The sequence below is a fragment of the Bacillus rossius genome, chromosome 2 (genome assembly GCF_032445375.1).
Source record: "Bacillus rossius redtenbacheri isolate Brsri chromosome 2, Brsri_v3, whole genome shotgun sequence".
NCBI classification, from domain to species: Eukaryota; Metazoa; Arthropoda; class Insecta; order Phasmatodea; family Bacillidae; genus Bacillus; species Bacillus rossius.
In genome coordinates this window covers 71,349,267-71,372,951 of record NC_086331.1, presented here as the reverse complement: position 1 = coordinate 71,372,951, position 23,685 = coordinate 71,349,267, and the positions used below count along the sequence as shown (strand labels likewise).

The 23,685-nt window shown below is 34.6% G+C and overlaps 1 protein-coding gene across 1 annotated transcript in view; it reads left to right on the top strand.

The window, feature by feature from the left end:
• The window catches only part of LOC134529363 (transmembrane protein 134), a 37,768-nt gene extending 29,344 nt beyond the window's left edge, over positions 1 to 8,424 (top strand). Inside the window, exon 3 of the mRNA XM_063363343.1 lies at positions 5,147 to 8,424. Coding sequence (XP_063219413.1) covers positions 5,147 to 5,325 — 179 coding nt within the window. The 3' untranslated portion in view covers positions 5,326 to 8,424. The remainder of the gene's footprint in view (positions 1 to 5,146) is intronic.
• The last annotated feature ends 15,261 nt before the right edge of the window (positions 8,425 to 23,685 follow it).

Genomic DNA, 23,685 nt, shown 5'->3' with positions numbered 1-23,685 from the left:
TTTTAGGACCAAAGAACAGGAATTATGTAATTTAAATTAACATGTATTTTTGAAACTGTTACAGATTCCTTAAGATGAGCTGAGCAGCAGTCCAGTTTACAAGATGACAAGAGTTCGAGAGACAAGATACAAGATCACTGAAACAAGAGCCAAGACTGAAGATTCAAGAGAAGAGAAAGCTGGCAGCCATGGACTTACAAGTGGAGATTAATAAGGTCATGTAAAGTTTTATTTTTTTTTATGGAAGACAGTAACTGGAGTTTTTTTTTGTTATAAACATTATTTACAGAACTTTTTAGGTTATAGTAATGTAATGGAACTAGTGAGTTGTGGTAGCTGTCAAAAAGAACTAATACCTTAAGTTTAATTTTTAAAGTTAATTTTCTTAATTTACAGAGGGATTAGTAGTTTTTTTTAAAACCTTATTTAGGTTGGAATTTAAATACAATAGCTTATTATAAATGTGTACGAACAGTTCAAGTTCACAGTACTGATAGGTAGGTCAGATGATCTTATTGATTTTGATGATTTGTTGTTTTGAGTTGATTTTTAAGTGTTGTGAATTAGACAATGAAATAGTTCTGAAAACTTAAATTATTTCAAGCTAAGAAATAGTAAAGTTAATTGTAACTCAAAGGACACCAGAATTTAATTTTTTTTTGAATTAGTAATGTTTGAAAATTTTATACTTTACAAGAAAGGTTATAAACAAACAGATCGGATGGAACAAGGATGCAGTAAATCACAATTTCATTTAGAATTATTGATTAGCTTTTGAGGTTATGAAGTAAAAGTAATTATAGTTTAAAAGTTTGAATAAAAAAAAATGTTTTTTTTTTAATTTGTTTGAAATAGAAAGTTTAAAAGTTAATTAGTCATGATCTAGGTGGGTGATGGGGTGGGAATTGGCCACTCTTTTTCCCTATAACCTCCCTAACATGGCCTTCTATTACAACTAACAGAAATAAAGAAGAAGAAAAATGAAGAATTATTAGTTAGAATGTTTCTTTCATGAAGATACCTGATGAACTTTTACTGTTTGGAAGAATAGAAGCAAGGTTAGTCAGATATTTTTACTCAGAAGAAGAAGAAGATAAAGCAGTTTTATGACTCGACAAGCCAGAGATTGGTGTTTCCCCTCTGCGCTCCTATTGACTACGTTGTTTACTCTCATGGGATAGCTGGTTCGGCACCATGGAGAGAGATTGGTGGGCATTGTGGTTGCCCCCAGAAGAAAAGAAGAGTAGAAGAGGTTATGGGTGGGTCATGTGAACTGACCTTCAACCCAGTTACTTCGTGGGGACTATTTGCTGTATAGAGAAGATCAAGACTCAAGAGGTAGGGAAAATCATTGGAGGTCATGTTTCCCTTCCTTAAGTTTTTCCTATCAAATTATTTGCCTGATTAGATTATGCTAAGGGTGGGATACTTTATGTTAGCAGTTGAATTAATTAATTTTATTTTTTTGTGTGTTTGCATCCTTGCCCATCGATTGAAGTTTAGTAGTTAGTTTTGTATTTGTCAGGCGTGATGGTAATGCCTGTTGATGATGTTTCAGAATTGTAATCTGTTCGTGATGAGGATGGCACAACTCCGAAGCAGATGTGGGGAGAAGTTGTGAGCTGCCCTGGAAGCCAGTCCAGTAGCTGTTGGAGTTGAGTGGTGTTTGCTGATGGCCAGCCCAGGGAGCTACTCTTCTCGACAACACTGACTTCGAGGAGTTGCACCAACCTTCACGAGATAAGAGTTTAATTAATTGAAACACTGTAAGGACACTTAATTTTTTTTGAAGAACGAAAGAAGTATGGTAATAAACGGAAACCGAAAAAAAAAAAATAATAATAATTATCAAGAATTTGCACATTGTTTAACGAATACTGAGAAACTAAGAACATTAATTTAATTTGTAAAGAGAGCTTCACTAACAGAACAATTTTTTTTAGAATTGAGAACTCGAGCCTCTGAAGGTTCCTGTGAGAACAAACCAGATAAAAGTTTTACATTTAATTTTATGAATACTTGTTGTTTTAAAATAAATCTTATGCAGAATTTAGATGTATGTTCAGACAGCAAGGAACTAAGAAAATTATTATTTTTGTGAAATGAGGAATTTATAGTTATGGTTTAATGGAAAAAGACAATTTGTAATTTTGAGGTAGCTCGATGGGGCTCGAGCTCTGTGAGGGGAGGGTTATGTCGCGGGTTGAAATTTTGCAGGGTTGTTGAAATCAAATTTAGGGACTTTACTGACGGGACTCTGGGCTGGCTGCTCTGTTCACTCGTCAGCGCAAGTGGCGTGACCATGTAATTGGGGCACGGGGCCGGCGCGGCGCGCTGCGGGCTTGCAGAATTTTGTTTGTTTGTTTGGCCGCGCGCTGGCGCAGCCACGGGCCGCAGTTACTGGGGCGCGCTGTCGTAACAAGCCGCGCGGTGTGGCCTGCACATTGGGGTAGAGGGGGGGTAGTCTTCCCAGATGTTCTAGTTAGTTGTTTAGTAAATTTGACTTCAATAACGAGCTTTTGTTATGGTAGGCGCGGCAGGGCGCGCGAATTTAAGCGCAAGTGAGTGGTGACTCGGGGCTCACTCAGGCGGAGGCTATGCGTCTCACCTGTGGTCACGAGTTGTTAGTTCGTTCGTGATGTAGGAATTCAGGCTCACTCAGGCGGAGGCTATGCGTCTCACCTGTGGTCACGAGTTGTTAGTTCGTTCGTGATGTAGGAATTCAGGCTCACTCAGGCGGAGGCTATGCGTCTCACCTGTGGTCACGAGTTGTTAGTTCGTTCGTGATGTAGGAATTCAAGCTTTCGGGCGGAAGCTATGGTCGACGCCAGAGGCCACGAGTCGTTTAATTTAAGTTAGGTCATAATGTAGTCGTCAAGCTTTCGGGCGGAGGCTATGGCCCTCGTCAGGGGTCACGCGTCATAGTTTTTAAAATGTAATGTTCGTTCGGGATTTCAAGGGCAGGAGAGGCCCCTACGTTATTTTTTTAAAGTAATCGATCAAGAAAGGCTTTTCGGAAAATGTGAGTATGGACTTATCTTTGTTTTAATTTTAAGTATTAATTATGATTTGAGGTATTCGGAAGGACTAGGGAAGTGTTTAGTGAAGTTCTCTCATTCTCTCTCTTGTAAGGTCGTTCAATCGTTAAGGAAGTAAAGAGATTATTGTTTTAAATTGTAATCCCGCTATTTAAATGTTCTTTAAAATGATGTTGAGTATTTGACTTTAAGAATAAAATAATTTTAATTAAGTATTATGTTATTTTGCAAAATCTCCTTAGTTCAGCTCTCACCAGACATCCTGTACGGGATGACGAACCTATGATCCTAGGTACAGTAAAGTATTTTATGAAGTTAAGACTAGTTGATGCCAAGCGAGTTGTTTCTATGTAAAGAGCTACGATTCTCGCCCCCCCCCTCTGAAGGTGGATCGTGACAGAAATGGCGGTGGCACCGGCTAGGTGCACGTGACAATATATATATATATAATCCGATGAGTATAAAGAATGTTATATAATATTGTGGACTTCTGTATCCGGTTTCTAGAACATTCTGGAACATTCTTGAATGTTCTGGAACAGTAAATCCCTTTAAAGCTCCAGAACTTTTGGGGACATTATTGAACATCCTGGAACATTCTGGAAAATTCTAGAACATTCATTCTGTTGTTCATGTTGCAAATAACTCGATATGAAACTTGGACATTAAATTTAAAGTAGAATTCTTTAAATAAATGCTCAGTATAATAAATATACTAATCAATCAAATATTCACTTTTCAAGTATATATAAAAAATTCTGGATGTGAGACACATACTTTCTTTCTATGCCCGACACTAGAATTTTCTTCCTGAATCGTAAACATTGCTTGCAACCATCACCTGCAGATACAGCATGAAACAAACTGAAATTTCAAACTATTAAATTGGATCAGATAAAAACGAAAAAGACTCGAAAAATCCTAACCAGAAGGGTATAGACCTGATTTTCAACAAGGAATTTCACTAAAGTACTGTTCATCGTGTTAAAATTTATTAAACAGTTTTTACTTCAAAGTCTCCACATACATTGTGATGCCACACACAGAAAAAAGACTAAATTTCCTTGCTAATATTCCATTTGGGAAATCAATACATACATTGCAAAGAAATAAATATATGTAACTGTGAAATACTAAAAATAAATAATCTGTATGATGTGACTGTGTAAGAGATGGATAGACATACAAATACAAGTGTATAAAAATGAAATAATTGGGAAAATTTTATCTGATAAATTAAAATTATTATTTTTATCGACCACAGACCAATCAAAAACTTAATCATGAAAATAAACTTGGAGAAACAGACAAAAAAATAAGCAAAAATGATCCAAGTTGTGGAATACGTCGGGCACAGATTACACAAAAGTTCTATTTCAAAAGATTTCTCAGTTCATAGCAAGTTTAAATATCTCAGGGTATTCTACTTTAAAGTTTATAGCTAGTTCAGAGCAGTAGGACATTATAGAGTGCAAACTGGACCTCTAGACTGCAATTTTCAGTGCTTGTCTGTATGTGTGTTTTTTTAAAATAAATAGTGGCCACGGGGCATTAAACAAAGTTGGCAAATAATAGTTTGTTATTTTATTTAGGCCACACAATAGAAGTGGAATAACACTTGCCTAACAGTGTAAATATGCCTAAAACTGGTAGGCATCACATAAAAATGTTATCAAGAAACTTTTTTAAAATGGCCTACCTGATGCAGTCTCACAGTAGGCGTTCGCTGATGAATTGAGCGAAAATTCTTAGTACACTTTGTCCGTGGTACATTCGCGGACTGACAACTATATCAGTAGTGCAGTCATCATCAGGGAGTAGTTACCTACTGATAAGCAGTACTGCTCCCTGACGATGGTGACTGCAATGTCGACCGAAACGTCTGTGAATTATTTGCCAAGGACACGGCTACAACCCAGAAGCCAAGCTACTTCAGACAATGGCCGTGAAAGCCTGCGAACATTATTATATTAATACAGTTTATTGCCTCCTAACTTCTGCCAGTTTTGACTAAATATGGAATGTGTTTTTAGTTGTATGAAGGTCATTTGCTAAGGATCTTTTGTTTCTTGTTCACAAAAATTTTAATAAGTTTTTTCTTCTTTCAGGTTTGTTGATAACTGGCATAATAGTAGTGATTCTACCAATGCCAGGTATCCAGGGATTTGTGTTTTTCATTGCTGGGTTCATCTGTTTTGTTCCCGGTGCTTATCATGTTGTCTACATATATTGGGCTGTGAAAGGGAAACGTGGTTATGACTTCTATCACCTTCCTTTGTTTAACTGAAGATTTATTCAAGTGCCTTGACTCAGCTTCACACAGTAACATGCAAGGTTTCAGTTCTATAATGTGAACCAATTTATCAATGCCAGCGTTAAATAATAATATTGTATTACAGACTGTGAGAAACATAAGTACCAACAAAATAATGTTTTGCATTTGTATAGTTATTGATGCAGTTTTACGTAACAGTTTTTAAATTTTTGAGAAGTTATTTATTGTCTGTAAAACTAAAATATAAAAAGAAACCTTAGGAAGTATGAAATGTGTACCTTATACAGTTTGGTCAATATTTGTTACTAAACACTGTTTGAAATGAAACTGTAATTTTTAATTTATTTCTGTGACTGTGTTAATGTGATTTTTGTGTTGAAAAATGTATGTACATATTGAAGCATGTGTATGTGTGTGTGTGTGTATGTTTGTGAGCTATGAATTATGATAATAACTGATATAGTATTTTTCAAGTTTACTGCTCTTTGTTTGCAGTGTTCATTGTGTCAGTGATTGATGCACATAATGTGTGCCATATATTACACTTTTTATATAACTTGTACTTTAAGTGTTCTATACTGCTATGCTGATTGCAACAAATTTTAAAAAATACGAAGGTGGAACACTGCAATTCATAAACTTTATTTTATAATCTGGCATGTGCCTTGATACTTACTGCATGGCAAATTCAGTGAGGGAAGGTGGTCTGTAAGTAGGAATATTATGCATTTAATTTTCCGATTTCTTTCCTGCATACATTTTCAGTGGAATTTTTAAGAATTTTGTTAGATATTATTTTGCTCCTAATTAAATACTATTTCTAGGTCATCACAAATATGTATATATTTGTACGTACTATTTACTTTTTCACCTACGTAAACCATTGGACGTGTTTGTAAATATTATGACAGTTATTATATTTTGTGTTTTCTTATCTAGTCAATATATGTTGTCACATTTGAAAAATATTAATTCTACTTCAATCAAACCATAATTGATAATTAAGTTATCAATTTTAGACGTGTGATTGTAATGAAAATTAAATTTCTTGTTGTAAATTAATTTTGTACATTGTTGGTAGAAAGAGAGTAGTACATAATTTAAAAAAAATGTATTATACAATATCTTAAAAGTATGTTTGTAAAAGAAATTGGTTATTTTGGTGACATTAAATTTTTACAAAAATACAGAGCTTTCACTGAAATGTTGAGTATCTGTAGTTTTATATCAATGCTTTACTTACCTATTTTCCTCCTTTATTGTAGTTTTGTTTGTCATACTTTTTAAACAACAACATAAATATATTTTCTCTTGTTTTACATGAAATTATTTTGTTTCAAGGAAATAATTTCATAAAATTTACTAATAATAGACCTTCATAAATTTTTATTTCAAACATAATTTTTTACTAACTCTATTTAAAGAAAATATTTATTTAATTGGGTTGTAAGTAATTCCTTACATTTTTTGGGTAAAAAATATTTATTATCTGCTTTCAATATTGAGACCTTTGGAATTGTCACAATTAATTTTATTTCTTTATATATTGCCACATGCCTCTTATGGTTCATAGGTTTTTTTAAAAATCTAAATTATAAAATAATTAATTGCTTCAGAGCCATCAAAATTTAATTGGCAAATAAACATAATTGTATAAGTTAACTACAAATACTTGAAATTTAAAGATAATTATCATCTACTGTACACTAATTGAAATTTAAAGATAATTATCATCTACTGTACACTAATTGAATGAGTTTTATATGTATGCATTAGCTGAAAAAAATTAATATAAGTGTTCTTCATCTTAACAAAATTATATATTTGTATATATTTGTAACTTTTATACAGTTTTTTTTTTGCTCATAAGAAATACTTAACCTCCGGTTATGAAATATGTTTAATTATTTTTTGTCTAGTATGTTTTATAAAATTTAATATTTAATTGTATTTAAGGATTTTATTGGTGTTCTGTGTGTAGTTTTTGAATTTTTACAAGTCTGCTTTTATATATATTTTCTTTATACTTATGCTCCCTATAAAAAAAAACAGTGCAAAATTTTTGTCAAATTTAACATTGTGTTTAGCAAAAAAAAAAATTCACTAAAATTAGTGATCCTACTGCTTCTAGTAACAAAAATTATTTATTTACAAATGCTCTTCAGTGTTACCATAATGAAAACATTTTAGTTTTTAAAAAAATTATTGGGATTGAATTTTTATTTTCAAAAAGTATAAACGTTTGTGCTTGAAAAGCAAGAAATTTCTCAGTGAATGTGATTTGTTTCACTGGTGAGTGCAAGAAGTTGAATTCGTTCTTCCCAAATAGGGTTTCTCTAAGACCCAGATGCTTTCTTGGTAGCTAATACAATGCTAGTCATCACCATTTTGCCATTTTTAGTTATAACTGATATTTTATGGTTACTTCCATAGCTCTTAGTGCTTCGGATGAATTAAGAGTCAAAAAGAGTAAGGACAGTGGGACACTCATAGTCAGTTGTTACCTGTGTGCTCCAGCTAGATGCTGTCTGTAAAATTGTAGTATGATTTTTCTCTGCCTTCTAGTTTTAATTATATTTCATCAAAAATAATTTTTTTGAAGATAAATGTGTTTCTGGTCATAGCTATAGTATAATTAAGAGTTGACAAAACGTTGTGTTCATTGGCGTAGCTGTGTTCATAAAGTTAGGGGGGACAAATAATGATTTTGATGTCATGTAAACCCATTCCCCTCTTACTAAGACGGGGGGTCCTCCACCGGAAAATTTTGATTTTAAAAGTGCAAAATAGCACTTTTTAAGCAGTTTTTGTATCTAACCATTGGATACATTGATGTTAAAATTATTATTGTTTCCTTAAGATAAAATTTGATGTGTGAAGAAATTACAATTAAAGTTGGGCAAAATAATATTATAAATTTAAAATATCACGGTCTAGAAAGTTGGGGGGGACAGTCCCCTCCACCCAAAAAGTTCAGGGGGACACGTCCCCCCTGTCCCCCAAGGTTCCTACGCCCCTGGTTGTGTTGCAAAATCTAAACTTACCTTAGCACTGCCAAATGATGTTGGAAGAAATGTCTGGGTTTAAGGAAAATAAAAACTTTGGTTTGTTTCACAAGACTTTATTTTTAACAATATAGTTTTTAACTATCACAATTCACGCGCATTTTCGATAACATTTATTTATGTTTTAACATTCTAGTGACATCAATTTTTTTCTATTGTGTACACAGAAATACTGAACTTTTTTAATATATCATTATGTTACAAAATAAAATTCTATTGAAATGATTGTTCAATCGCATACTCTAATAATTTATCAAGAATATACTGGAATACAGTAAAATTTTGAAAAAAAAAATTAATGCAAATTTTGTTATAGAAAATCTCAAGACACTGGGAGTAATATTAACTGTACATGAATTGGTCAATGTTTTTATTATTGTATATCAAAACATTTGTTTAGTGAATATACTGTATAAGGTTTTAACTTGGAAATGTAAAAAAATGACAGTTTTTTATGTACAAATTAAAATCTCTTTATACAAAAATACATAATTTATTTTAAATTTCAAAAATGTTTTTGTTTCGATCAGCAACTCTTGGCAAAAATCGGCAAACACAACACTTCAGTAGAAAAGTTTCAAGCACTTTTACTTGTAACAGCTGAGATATAGCATAAAAAAACTTAAATGTTTCAGGAAACTTATTTTTACAATGTTTGAAATTATTACTGGAGCTACAAAATTCTTGAGATAATATGCCAAATAATTGAATACACTAATAGGAAAACATCAACACTGGAAAAACAATTTGTTTATGCTCTTAACATACCAAACACCAAGAGTACGTACATGAAATTAAAACAAAACATTTAGTTAGTTATAAAATTTTACCTAAGTAGACAGAAAAAACTGTTTCAAACCCTGAGGAGTTAGATTCTACTAACTTAGATAAGCCATCTTGAGCCATTGATATTTGATCTTAGTTTTCTGTAAATCTCTGCTATGTAATTGTACTTAAATTTGAGCCATTTTGAATGCTGCTATTGTTATAGCATTTCTTCTTAAGTATTTTATGATTTTCTATTTTGATTTCTGAAGCTCTAAGGCAGGCATATATTGATTATTATGTTGCAGGTAGGTGTGGACTAACATCATTTACAGCCACTTTTGTTTCACATTTCACGTCTTGGAGCAGGCACAAAGCAGAGATGTTGCATATAATTATTTTAGTAGATTAATGCATATTAGGTCTACAGCCAGATTTTCTGTTTTCGAAATAAATAAAATAGAATTTGCCATAAATTGAACAAGAAAATATATACACTTGTGAAAATACAGATTCGAACGTCTTTGCTTACGAAGTGTACAAAAAAGCCTTAACTTGGAATGATGGATGCAAGCAACCCAGCAGATTGTTTGGGAGTCTAATATGTTGGTGACAACAGCAAGCTTCAAAAGAAAGTACCATGTGAAACAGAGGTGGTTGCTGATGACACCTGAATCGATGATGCTTGCCAGTATCTCCAGCATGTAGTTATGCTTTGGAATAGCGACTAAGATAACAGAATGCAAAATGGTGGGGCCGTCACCTCTCAGATCCTGCCCTTGGGCTTAAATCAGCTTTTCTTATCTACTTACTTTTTACTTGGTCATGAAATCGTTGTATTCAAATGGTGATGGGTAGGTTTCTACTTGAGATTTTTTTCCCATAAATTAGCTAGTTAACAGTTTTTCATATTTAAAACACCGGTGTAGGCTTAAGTTACTTGCAACAACTTGGGTATCAGTTCTGGTATATGTATAATGATTGTTTGTTCACCTTATTCCTATTGTAGAAAAATGTTTACATAATATTTTCAGTCTGGATACATTTTGATTAACCCACATCAGGTAAACTTATATTTGAGTGATTATATGATCTATTTATTATTTCATCCCAATAGGACATCAAGCACGTAACCATCAATATATTTTTTTTCATAAGATAACATATCAAAACAGGTTTATAATACTTGTGACACAAATAACTTGTAAAAAGGACATGATGTAACACGGACAAACGACACTAGTTTTTTTTCCTCACCTTGCCACTAAAAATAGTGCTGATTATTTTTTTTCAATGTCTATGAGAGAAACTGATATTTCTTTGCATGTTAAAGCTAATGTTATGTTAATGATAGTTTCAATTAAACATAATACATTTGAAATAAGTTGTTTAAGAAGCAACATATGCTTTCATTTCCTGGTATTGCAGGACTATTATATTGTTCTTAAGAACTGAAGTAGGTACCTACTAAACATAAGTTTGAAAATAATTGAATATTACATCCTGGTATTTAGGAAGTATCATTGAGATCCATTAAAAATAAATTTTAAGGTATAATGAATGAATCATTTTTTAAACCTGGTGAAAATAGTCTATTTTAATTTTAATGTCTCATCAACATTAAAGTCATTAGAAACAGTGAGAGGTGATTAGTATGAGAATGAGTCCTGTCAGAATGCATGGTTTGGAGGAAACTGAAGTACCCTGAGAAAACCCTCCAGCTTACGGTATGGTTGACCAGATTTCCCACTTAGAAAAATTCAGGTTTGGCTCCGCCGGGAATCGAACCTAGAATATCTTGGTGGCATTTGAGTCATCTGACCATTCAACCGTTGTGACCCCCTTGTAAATATATGATACTAGGCACTTTGGCTCCAGGTTAATATTTTATTGTACCTATCACAGATAATGAATGCCATACATTATGCGCACTGCATCAAGTTGTGTTGGTGAAAGTATACTGAATTTGATGTACATTAAAAAAAATTGTTCATTAATATTTTCAACTAATAGTTTCTTCCAAGTTGAACATTAAGATATTTTTTGGTATTTGAAATACAAATGTTGAATCATAGAAATATATTTAAATCCAGTATTAAAAATATTTTTCTTTGTGGAAGGGGAATTTTGCAGTATAATTGCTAGTAGTACATGCTGCACCACAATCTGTTAGCACAAGTGATTAAATTGTTTAAAAAAAAAATTTATTCCACTTTTTTAATAAGGAATGTTGTTGTTTACCAGGATGTTAAGGTTGAATCATTACCTGTTAAACTTACAGTAGTTTATGTAAACTAGACAATATGTATTTTTAAATTTGTATATACATTTATTTTATGTTAATATAATTCTTACTGCAGTATATACTCTAAGCATGTAAGAAAGAAAATGTCCAAAGTGCAAATGTTTCATTACAAGTATTTGAGAAGCAAACTAAGGAATAGTTGAGAATAAAATTTGTTAGCACATTTGTGATTAGTAATCTCAATCACTAATGTATTGAAATTGTTGCTGTTGATGGACAGAGTTTTATACAGTCCATTAAATCTCCTGAATTCAGTTTTTGTACAATATAAGATCATCAATATGTAAAACAAATTTAAAACAGAGAAAGAACTACCATCTACTGTTTCCTTATACCTATTTTGTTTGCAAAATTTTAAAGTTTGACGCAAAAATTGTTAACCGTTTCAGTCATTTAACATGAATGGTTGAGAAGCACTATTTTTACTGGCAGATATTCATAAAATGTTATTGGCAGCAATGAAGGTGGTTTTAAGAATTTTTTTTTTTTACTACAGCTGTAGTTGTTTTCACTTATTCTAAATCCTTCAATTCATACTGTACTTGAAACCATTGCCTAATATAAAATATTTCAGTACTTCCACCTCATCTTAAGCTGCAGTTACTAGGTACACCTGTTTAATATGCACAGTACAGTGCACACTGAAGTATGACCAATTGTATTACCTACTTCAAGTTTTTCTTTCCCATCATTAAATACAGCCAGGCATGGCAGTTACCACAAAGCATGAGTTGAAAGAATTGTATCAAACTTCCCCAGCAAAGCATTTAATGAGTGCTTGTTATATAAACATGATGTGTGAATAAAGATTGCAATGATGTTGAAGATTTCAAAAGTGAAGTGTTTTGTCCCACAAAAAATATATACTTTTTACCCAAATAATTTTTTTTCGCCAAACACAACATTACTTTGGAACTCGCAGGGTTGCTAGGGTCAGGGGAAACTGAAAAATAAGTGAATCTAAAGAATTTATTAGGAATTTTATGTTCTCTGATAAATATGAGTAGCGAAACCTGTATATCGCATTCTTTTTACAAATACAAAACTACTAAATAATTGTATTGTCTAGTGGTATCAAATTACTACCACAAAATGAAAAAAATTGAATACCTATAAAAATGTGTGCAGTGTGCATGTTGTAAGTTATCATGGCTACCTAATCAATCAGTCATAACAAAAAGGGTTGTAACCAAAATTTGTTATGAAAAGCCAATATGGACTCATTTTAAATGCAATTTACAATTTTTTTTTGGAAAAAGTACTGTCTTATGTTCCAATAATATATGAACGGTCTACAAAATACAAATCAAAAATGCAATATCTTTTGTATGACCCTCAACATTAACAAATTGGCAGTAGGCTGGGGTAAATTCGGTATGCCATTTATTTAGTGGATGTTTGTGGTTGTTTACGTAGTTTTTTTTTCTGACATTTACAATTTATTCAATACTAGACGACCTGTAAATGTCAGAAAATTTTATGTTTTAAATTGTGTAGCAACCTTAATTAGTCTTTAAAGAAAATAATTTATTCGAGGATAGTTTTAAATAACATTTATAAACTTAAAAAGGTTATAACGAAATACCATGAGACTTTTAGCTTCATTCATATCTTATATGCCATTAAATTACAACTGAAACTCCTGTCAAAGTCAAAAAAATTTATCTCCATTTATGACATATATGCTTTTTTAAATTGAGAAATACACATTAGTGACATTGAAAAGGGAACCGGCCTGGCTAATAGTAAATTAACATTCCAGAATTTGTCAGGAGTGTTTTTGGAAAACAGTGAAAAAGCAGAACCTGAGATTCGAACCTGGATCCTCAGAATGCTCTCTTATACAGATTTTCTTTTAATTAAATATGGCGTACAAAAATTTATGTACAAGCAATAACATATTTTCAAAAATGTTGCTTTTTCGGACAGTAAAAAATTATGTTAAGAAAACAATTTGAAAAAGGATGTGAAATTATTCTGTGAAAACATGGAGTTTTTTTCACAGGGTAGCACAAAGCCAAATTATTGGCTAGGATGAATGAGTTCAAGAGGGAACACGGCTGACTGCGGTATATTGAAAATTTTTTTTTTCTTTTCATTTTTGTGCATGAGAAAGCATTGAGTGGGTATTATGACCACCATGTTGGGAAGAGAATTAGTATTTCAGTCATTGTCTGGCAATGGTCTGGTTTGTTTGGCTTCCATTTTTCTAGCATATGCTCCATCTGGGCACTTCTGATATCTTTGATTTTTTAGGATCTTCTGGCAAGAATCATATAAAGTTCTTTTCAACTTGATGTGCAACTTCATTGCTTCTTATGTACCCTTGAGATCATTATGAAAACTCACGTTGTGCCAGTGTACTTTTATAAAAGCTTAACTTTTTTTATTCTTTCCCTTTATTAGTTAAATTACCAATTACTGTGTAGTAAGGGAGAGTGGGGGAAATCCACCACCTGGGGGAAATCCGCCACCCATAGAATCAGACGAGGTGCGCATTAGGAGTGAAGTGAATTGGTGCGAGATCTAGCGGAAGGAGTTTGAAACATGTTGTGTTAGCGTCCGGTGCGGTTCTTGCTGCGTGGTTTTTTTTATCGACGATAAATAGTTTTTTCTGTGTTTTCATATAATTTCTGGACTCGATTTGTAGCAAGGTAAGTGGAGTTAAATATTAACTGACACATGTAGTTATATTATAATGTTAAATACTTACTATAGTAAGTAATTTAACATATTTGTTTGTGTTCATAGTTATTTAGGTTATGTGTAAAAATGGCACAAAACGACTGATACAAAATGGGGCAATACCGGCACTCCTGCATGGGGCAATGGCGCCATGGTGGCGATATTACCCCTATACAATTTCGCAAGTAACATATCCTTTATTATTATTTTTCAGATGCCACGGACTAGGAAGAGGAGAACTGAAAAAGCAAAATGGTCAGAGGAAAGTTTGAAGGAAGCTATTGATGCTGTGAAGAAGGGTAAGTCAGTGAAAAGTACTGCAAACCAGTATTACATTCCCAGGTCAACATTAAGAGACCGATTGAAAACAAACTTAACAGAAAAACCAACCCTGGGAAGAAAGCCACTATTTACAGCGGAACAAGAAAAACAAATAGCTGATCATGTTTTATTGCTATCAAGGTTGTTTTTCGGTATTTCTATTACTGAACTTCGACGTTTGGCGTTTGATATAGCAGAGGCAAATGAAATGCAACACACCTTCAATAAGGAAACTAAATTAGCTGGCCCAGATTGGGTTTATGGTTTCTTGAACCGAAACCCGTCAATCAGTCTGCGAAAACCAGAACCTACCAGCCTAAATAGAATTTCAGGATTCAACAAGGTTGAAGTAGATCTTTTCTTCAAAAATATGGAAACAGTACAAGAAAAATTTCATTTACCAGCTTCCAGAATATATAATGTGGATGAGACCGGTATATCCACGGTACATAAACCAGGAAAGATTCTGGGACCTAAAGGCCAGAAGCAAGTGGGAGCAGTAACAAGTTGGGAGAGAGGAAAAAATGTAACAGTAGTTTGCACTGTGAGTGCTACTGGAAATTACATTCCACCCATGTTAATTTTTCCACGCCAGCGAATGTCACCACAGTTACAGAAAGGAGGACCACGTGATGCAATTTATGCATGTTCCAAGAATGGGTGGATCAATGAAGATCTATTTATGGATTGGCTACAGCACTTCCAAAAGCACACTCGACCAACTATCGAAGATCCTGTCTTACTTATTCTTGACAACCACTCCAGCCACAAATCGTACAGGGTGTATTCGTTTTGCAGAAAGAATTATATACATATTGTGTCACTTCCACCCCATTCGTCTCATCGACTACAACCCTTGGATATCTGTTTTTATGGCCCTCTTAAGAATGCTTTCAACAAGGAATGTGAACTCTACATGAAAACTCACAGCAGCGAGAACCTAAAAATCACACCATACGAACTGGCAGAAATTTTTAACCGAGCCTACATTCGTGTTGCTACACTGGAGAAAGGGGTCACTGGATTTTTTACAGTAGGAATTTATCCATTGAATCCCACCAAATTTGGAGAAGATGATTTCATTGCTACACGTGAAGTTAATTCAACAGTTTGCATTCAAGATGGTGAAGAAGAGCCGTAAATTTCATCTAGTCCTATTCCTACGGCTACATCACATCAACCTCCAGTATCAGAATCAACATGCCAAGATAACACAGATATGGAGACGGAGCCTCTACCTTCCACATTTGGAGGAAAAAATGAAGTAAGTCAACCTCCTTTATTGCGCCACACTGTGGGCCTAGTTGAAAAAATCTCTCCAATTCCTAAACCATGTTCATCAAAATCGGTTGGTATAAGGGCCTCAAGAAAGCAGCACTCTGAGATCATCACTTCGAGTCAAATGAAGGCTTACTTTGACGAAATCACTAAGAAGAAATTGATAAAAAGAGGATCTAATGTCACAGATGAGAGGAAAAAAAGGAAGTCATCCAGCAAACACTCAGGAAAGAAGGTCATGAAGACATGCAGAAGAGGGCTTATGTTGGAATCATCATCGTCTTCAAACGAGGAAGACATAGATGAAAAAAAATTGTGTGACGACAATGAGGATGATGATATAGACCCAGTGCAGTTTGGTGATGATTTCAACGTGTGCGTTATATGCAACGAATTCGGAAAAAATAACGAATTATGGTTCCACTGTACGCTTTGTTCCTGATGGGCCCATTCAGAATGCAGTGGCTATGAATCAGCTAAAGACTATATATGTGACTTTTGTTAATTTCTCTATTGTATCCTAATGGGTGGCTATGGATCAGCTAAAGCATGAGTAGGTTTACTTTTGTTCTTTGTCGTAGTGTATCCTTGTAAGTGTACATGTAAGTTATAGCTTAAACACTTCAATGTTTTAATAAATAATGTCTTCTTTACAAACAATATAAATATCTTAAATGAGTGGCGGAATTACCCCGAGTAGCGGGGTAATACCGCCATTGGCCGAATCGTAATTACATACAAATTACACATAGAAGACTTATTTCTAAGCTCTTGAACATTGTGTACTAAGATCCCCAACAGTCAGGTATAACTGTTTATTTCCAGCCTATCGTCATTCCGTTGATGGCTATCTTATGTTTTCCTTAAGGTGGCGCCATTCCCCCATCTTCCCCTATGTATGGTTTTAATTGCGTAGTTGGGTTATCACGTAAATTAATATATGTATATATATATATAATGTTTTATTTACCTTTTTACTTGGTGTCCATTTTGCAGAGTATGAGTGAGAGTGAGTAAGTGTGAGTGAGTGTGAGAGTGTGTGGGTTGGGTTGTGTGCGTGCGTGTGCGTGTTTTTTCTTACGCACGCGGCAAAGCGGCGCGGCCTCCCCTGCAGCAAAATCTCGCCAGTCAACCGTGGAGTCTTGAACAGTTTAGATGCTGGGCATATGAACTTAGGTTTCTGAGTTTCCACAGCACCGTAATCATCATTTGCAATTGTAAGCTCCCAGCAATTATCTCAGCGTATATTACTTATGAATTTACTAAGAAATTCATACAACTCCAGAGTGTTGCAAAGCATTGCATCTTCTCAGTATCCCATCATTGTTGGTACCATTTTGTCCAGGCCTGTAGATAGCGTGCATAATTATAATATATAGTTTCTTGTGTTTTAGTGCGTTGTTAGGGTTTATCTCTAAAGACCTGTGTTTATGTCGGTGGTTGGTGTTTATCCCCAAATACATGTGTTAATGTTTGTATCTCCGTTCATTGTTTGCTGGGTCACATGGATACACTCGTTAACTTTAGCTAATGAAGTGAGCACCACAGTTTATTAACCAAAAGTGTGTGTACATTTATTTGGTAATTAACACAGTCAGACTTTTGTATCTTGTGCGTGTTATTGCTCGTGTTCTTGGCATCCTACAGTTGGGGTTCCCGCAGGTTACCCTGGTAGTGTTCAGCCGGAATATAGCTCGTTCACTAATGACAGCTATGTACCCGTGAGATTGGTCCTTTGCCACATAGGATTTTTCCACAACCCTATCCATTCCACGTATTATGCTTTAACTTTGACTAGCTATGTGCCAGTGCATACCGTAAAACGGCGTGAATAGAAACAGCGGGGTGAATAGAAACATTCTGCTCAAAAAATCTTTATGAATAAAATCATTAATTTTTTTTTATATTTAGCAAGTTATTTCCCAACATTATTAAGTGTGATTTTTATTGAAAAATTGGGTTTTTTGATTCTCTGAACGGACTGTTTCTATTCACTCCGCTGTTTCCATTCACCAAGTTTTACGTAAGTGCCTCCCATGCCTTTGACACCAACTAGCACCCAATTATCAAATATGAGAACATTTACCTCTGTCAAAATTCCCTTTCACTCTCTAATCCAGGATCGGTAGCTAGACAAACTTCGTCAAGTTTTCGTGTTGTGTGGTGGGCATTAGCACATTTTCCTGGCTTCTGCACCAGATAAAACTAAAATATACTTAGCTGTTTTTAATTAGTGACCTAAGTTATATTCTTAAGTATTGTTACGAAGTTACTAGAGGCGAGGCAACGAGGCAGGGAGGTTGGCTCGGCGCGTCATTCAGTGAGGAGTCCAGAGGTGGCTCCACCTTCCGGACAGGTAGCGCCTGTCATCCCGTTAATGTTAAACCGATTAGAGCGGCGCCTGTCTTACCACCTCAAGGGTTCAGCACGTTTCCAGAGTCTTGTATGAGAGAAGTGACGCAACGATTATAGTGTTATGTTTGGTATTGTGAATGCGTGACACTTTGGAGGGCTATGAGACATTTTTTAAGTGCGGCTTCCCAAGTATATAAAACAACATCAACCTCCGGTGAGAGGTGACAGAGGCTGGTAGCAACATTGACGAGAGAGTGCGAGAGACTGGTGAGAGCAATGAAGTGAAGAGAGTGAGTGACCCCTTGGTGTGTGATAGCGGACGGCGAGAGATGGGCTGTGTGTGCGAAGATTGGTGCATCGGAGACCGCATCTAGGTGTTATATGTGCGGCGGACCAGTAGCGCGGTAAGAAATGAGCAGTAGAGAGAGTCGCTGTCGAGTAGAGCTCCAGTGCGATGAGTAAATTGTGGACTTAATTAAAAAATGATTATTTTTGGAGAGACTGTTAAACTGTATAACTGAATAGTTTAAATGTGAGTAAATAAATGAAACTGTAGTTAATTAATTGGTCTATTCTTTCGTACCTGATTTTCCACTCTAAACAGTAAAGGTACCTATACAATTTTTTTTTACAAACAATATTGAAATATTTTTGCAAATTTAGTATGCATTACAAAAAAAGTTGAAACGACAGAGTAACAAAATATTATTTGTGAAGCATACCAATATGGTTTTTGAGCTTTTACTGACAAAAAAAATATCAGGACCGCACAGAGTCCCAATACCAACCGTAATCTGACAAAAACAAAAAAAAAAGTTATTCTGAAGGTTTTATTTCATTTTTAGTTGCAGCAGCTCAGCTGTGAATCAGCAAAATCGTCAAATTATTCTAACACTATTCACAGCGCACAGTTAGGTAAACACTTTTATTTACTCGTTTAAATAATTTATATTTAGTCGCCCGTGTCTCAGTCAGCGTAGGCTGCTTGACTTATAGTTTTGGGCATGTGGGTTTGAGTTCCACGTCGATCATGACTGGATTTAATAAAACCAAAGTAAGTTTATCCAGCTGATTTCCACTTAACTCTGATTCACAAGGTGATGTGTAAGTATAATTGAATATATATTTGCATTTTACACATCACTATTCAAGCTTGTTTTTGTGCATTTTAGCTTGCTCAGATTAATGTTGCTTGATATTTGTGCATGTTTTTCACTACCCAGACATACCTATGTGAATGTCAGTGAAACAATAAATTGAAGAGCCAAATTTTAGCAAGCAATGTTATTGAACTCATCTCAAACCTAAGGATGTAACAATGAGTATCACACAGAAGAAACTGCACTTAAAGCGGCCTATATAAGGCAACGGAAAACACTCCATAAATTCTTTGTTTAGCGCAAGGCTGCCGAACCTTTAAATAAAAGAGGACAAATTATAAGTATTAAAAAATACGTCAAGTACCTATACTTAAGTATTAAAAATCAAACAAGCCAACTTGTACCGTTTTTTTTCTTTTCATTTTAGTATCAACATTAGAAACACCTTTCTGTAACACTGCAAAAAACATTTAAATATTTCATTACGTTAATATTATATATATTAGACATTGTGTGTTGTATTTTATACCAGTTTACAATTAATTTGAAATAGATAATAACCGACAACTACTGAACGTTTTATTATCATTTAAATCACTGTTCTCATCAGTTGACAAATATAATTTACAAATTGCAATTTTACCTTGTTTGATTTTGATTTATCTATAAGTCAAGTAGTTATTTATTGTTTGTGTGGTGGGTCACTGCCCAAGTCGGTGGGCTAAAAAAGTCCCATGGTTCTACGGTTGGTCACAATCGAAGTAGCGGATTTCAGTCAAATGCATACACATTTAATGGGAGTCAGGCCAGCTACTAAATAACTAAACACGCTCTTTCCCTGCAGGTCAAAACACTGGTCATTTTGCTTTCCAGAATGTATTGTGTGGTCACACTTCAATGTCCAAAGTGTGCACTTAAAAAATAAAACTGTTACGATCACAACACAAAAAAAAAAAAAAGATTCCAAGTGCATGTTAGATATTGCTCTGACACAAATTTCATGCACTCAATACAAATGCTTAAAATGAACGGATATTCGTTTTGAAAAATTATTATTGCACAGATTCCCGAGACAAAGAAATAATGGGAAATCAGTTGTCAGTCTTCATACCTAAGCTACATCTGGGCGAAGAGCGGAAAACTGTGTTTTGAAGAGTGCGCTTCCACTTCTCTTGTGTATCTCGCAGCTTCGTCAGCCACATTTGCTGTGGAGTTAACAAAACATTATGGGTTATTTTTACAAACAACACTTATTTACTCATTAAAAATAAAAATAAAACGTAAATTATGCCCCCGAAAAATGAAAAACTAAACAGCATGTAAAAATCGCTGTCGTGGTTTAAATAATACGATAAAAAATAAGTGTAGACACAAACTCAAAATATTAATTTAATCTTAGCATAGGTTATTTTCAGGAGGAAAAGATATGAGTAGTATGTGAATGGGGCTCCGGCACCAGGGTCCAGGGTCCGGTGCCGGGTGTCGAGCCACATCTCTGAATTTGACGTCACGGCGGCCATATTGAATGGTTGTGACCTTGACCTTTGAGCTTGGCCTTGACCCCAGCGGTCATATTGTAACCGCCATCTTGGATCCGCCATCTTGGATCCGCCATCTTTAAATAGAGCACCCCACTCATGATGAAATTTTCTTCATGACCGCCATATTGATTTTTTCTGTTCCACTGGAGGCCGCCATCTTGGATGCCATCGACTTTGTTTCTGTTGTTTGTTCCTAGATAGCGCCAGCGTCGCTCTTGATTTTTTTTGTTCTTCTGGAGGCCGCCATCTGGGATACAGTTGACTTTGTTTCTGCTGTTTGTTCCTAGAGAACGCCAGCATAGCTCTTTATTTTTTTTGTTCTTTTGGAGCCCATCATCTTGGATACCATTGCCTTTGTTTATGATGTTTGTTCATAGAGAGCGCCAGCGTCGCTCTGATTAATCACATAAGGTCGATGGTCCATTACCTATCATAGTTTTTATGGTCCTTATCGACATATTAAATTTAAATTTTTATACAAAATACATTGGATTCGCTGTGATTCGAACCATCGTAGCTCTGATCTCTAGGTTGGAAAACATACCTCTTTAACCGCACGGCCATCGAGACATTTACCAGACTGAGAATTAAATAATGTATATATAAAAATAACATGCATATTCGGACTTGTAATTTTTTTTAATTTGAAGTAATAATAGCACCACCTGTTCAAGACAGAACCACCATCATGTATTAAGACGTAACTGTTGCAATCATCGTTACGGTCGCCATCTTAAAAATCCGTAATTTTTATGTTAGAAAATCGGGAAAATTTTCAAAAATCATTAAAAAATTAATCAATCGAATTAAATAATAAAAATCCTTAAAAAACACCGTTGCACTTTTCGTTACGGTCGCCATCTTGAAAATCCGCAATTTTAATGCTAGATATTCAAGAAAAATTCCAAAATTCATCAAAAAATTTACTTATTAGAACACTGATTGATTAGTTCGATTCCTGTCCTTGGTTCGAAACCGCTAAGAGCAAAAAAACAACAGATTCTTCCTCCACAGAAGCCACCTACAGACTGATCTACTGCCGCCACCAATAACAAGGTATATATATCGTCAGCTGGTGTGATGTCATGTCCGCCATCTTGTCTTCATCCGCTGGAGACCACCATCTTGTTTTCGTCTGCTAGAGTGTACTGATACCATGTTAGTATAATTTTCTGTTCACCATACCTTTGTCCTTAACTGTTGGCATTGAACTTTGAACTTGACCTTGAAATTTGACCTTGACCTTGAAATTAGAACTACAACTTGAAATTTGACCTTGACCTTGAAATTTGACCTTGGCCTTGAAATTTAACCTTGACCTTGAAATTTTACCTTGACCTTGAACTTTGACCTTGACCTTGAAATTTGACTTTTACCTTGACGTCGATCATGGATCCGACATTTTGAGTTCCGTACATGCTACCAGGAGCTACCACCTGCTAGAGGTCATTGCCGCCATCTTGTTTTCGTCTGCTGGAGGACACCATCTTATGCATGTAGTACTCGTATTTTAGAGTACATTACCATCATACTTGTCTAAGTTTTACCCGCTAGAGTGCAGTTATCATTTTTTATTACTGAGGTGCCTGCCATCTTGAAATTTGGGCGCCATCTTGGAATCGTGTAATTATTTAGCTATAAATTCGGGAAAAAAATCCAAAATTCATCAAAATATTCACTCATTAAAATAATGATTGATTATATCAATTCCTGTTCTTGGTTCGATCCTTGGATGATGCAAAACAATTTTTTTTATGTAAAAAATAATAATTATAATAAATTATGATCAAAGTCCTAAAAGAGACTTAAAATCATCTACTTCCATCATCCTTTAAACCATTACGACCGCCATCTTATATATTTGTATTTATTGACTTATTAGTTCGGGAAAAATTCCAAAATTCACCGAAAAAATCACACATTATTTTACATATTAAATATAAACTTGCTTCAATCTACGGACGAAGCTGAAAATAAATTTAATTTAAAAACCAGAAAAGTGTTAGCTTCGAGAAATAAAACATCGCAAGTTCTTTTACAAACATAATATTTATTACATAAATTATATCCTACTACAGGATCACTTGCGAAAGCCAGCAATCTTATAAACATTTAGCCCTGCATGGACGTGAAACGACTAATTCTTAGCTCCAACAGCTCAAACAGCTCCAAATGCTCCAACAGCTCTTAATGCTCCAAAGGCTCCAAATGCTCCAAATGATCCAACAGCTCCAAATGCTCCAAATGCTCCAAATGCTCCAACAGCTCCAAATGCTCCAAATGCTCCATCTGATTTCAATTACTTTTTTTTAATCGAACTTTACATGATTACATAAGTATAATTTATTTTATTACGACGTTTCCACCGTTTTGGTCTCAGACCGCCGTCACAGTCATCGATCATGTCAGCCTCAGACGTGTCACCACAATCTTCAATCATGTCAGATTCACATGATTCATCACAGTCTTCGGTCTTGTCAGCTTCAGGTGGTTCTCCAATTTTCACATTTTCATGGAGACGACTAGAAATTGGTGGAAATATCTTTTCATTTCTAATGAGGTTGCTACTTTCTTCATTTGTTTTAAATTTTAAATTATTGTCTTGATCTACATCAGTATTTTTAGCATTTGCTTTTTTACATTCTTCGTAATCATTATTGTCGTCTAATATTACACCTTCGTTCCTCTTCCGCGATGTTGGAGCACAGTCTTCGTTATCTTTATTCATCTTAGTTGTACAGTTATTGCAATGTATATCCATGTAATATCTTCTACCAAAGGATTTTTGACACTGACTACAATTAAATGGTTTTTGACAAGGACCCAAATTACACTCGCTTCTCTCATGTCGTTTAGCATTCTTTCTCAAGGTAAACACCTTGCTGCAGTATCTAAAGTGATGTCGTTTTGATATTGCTACAGACAACGGACCAGGCTACATGTTAGCTTCTGCGACT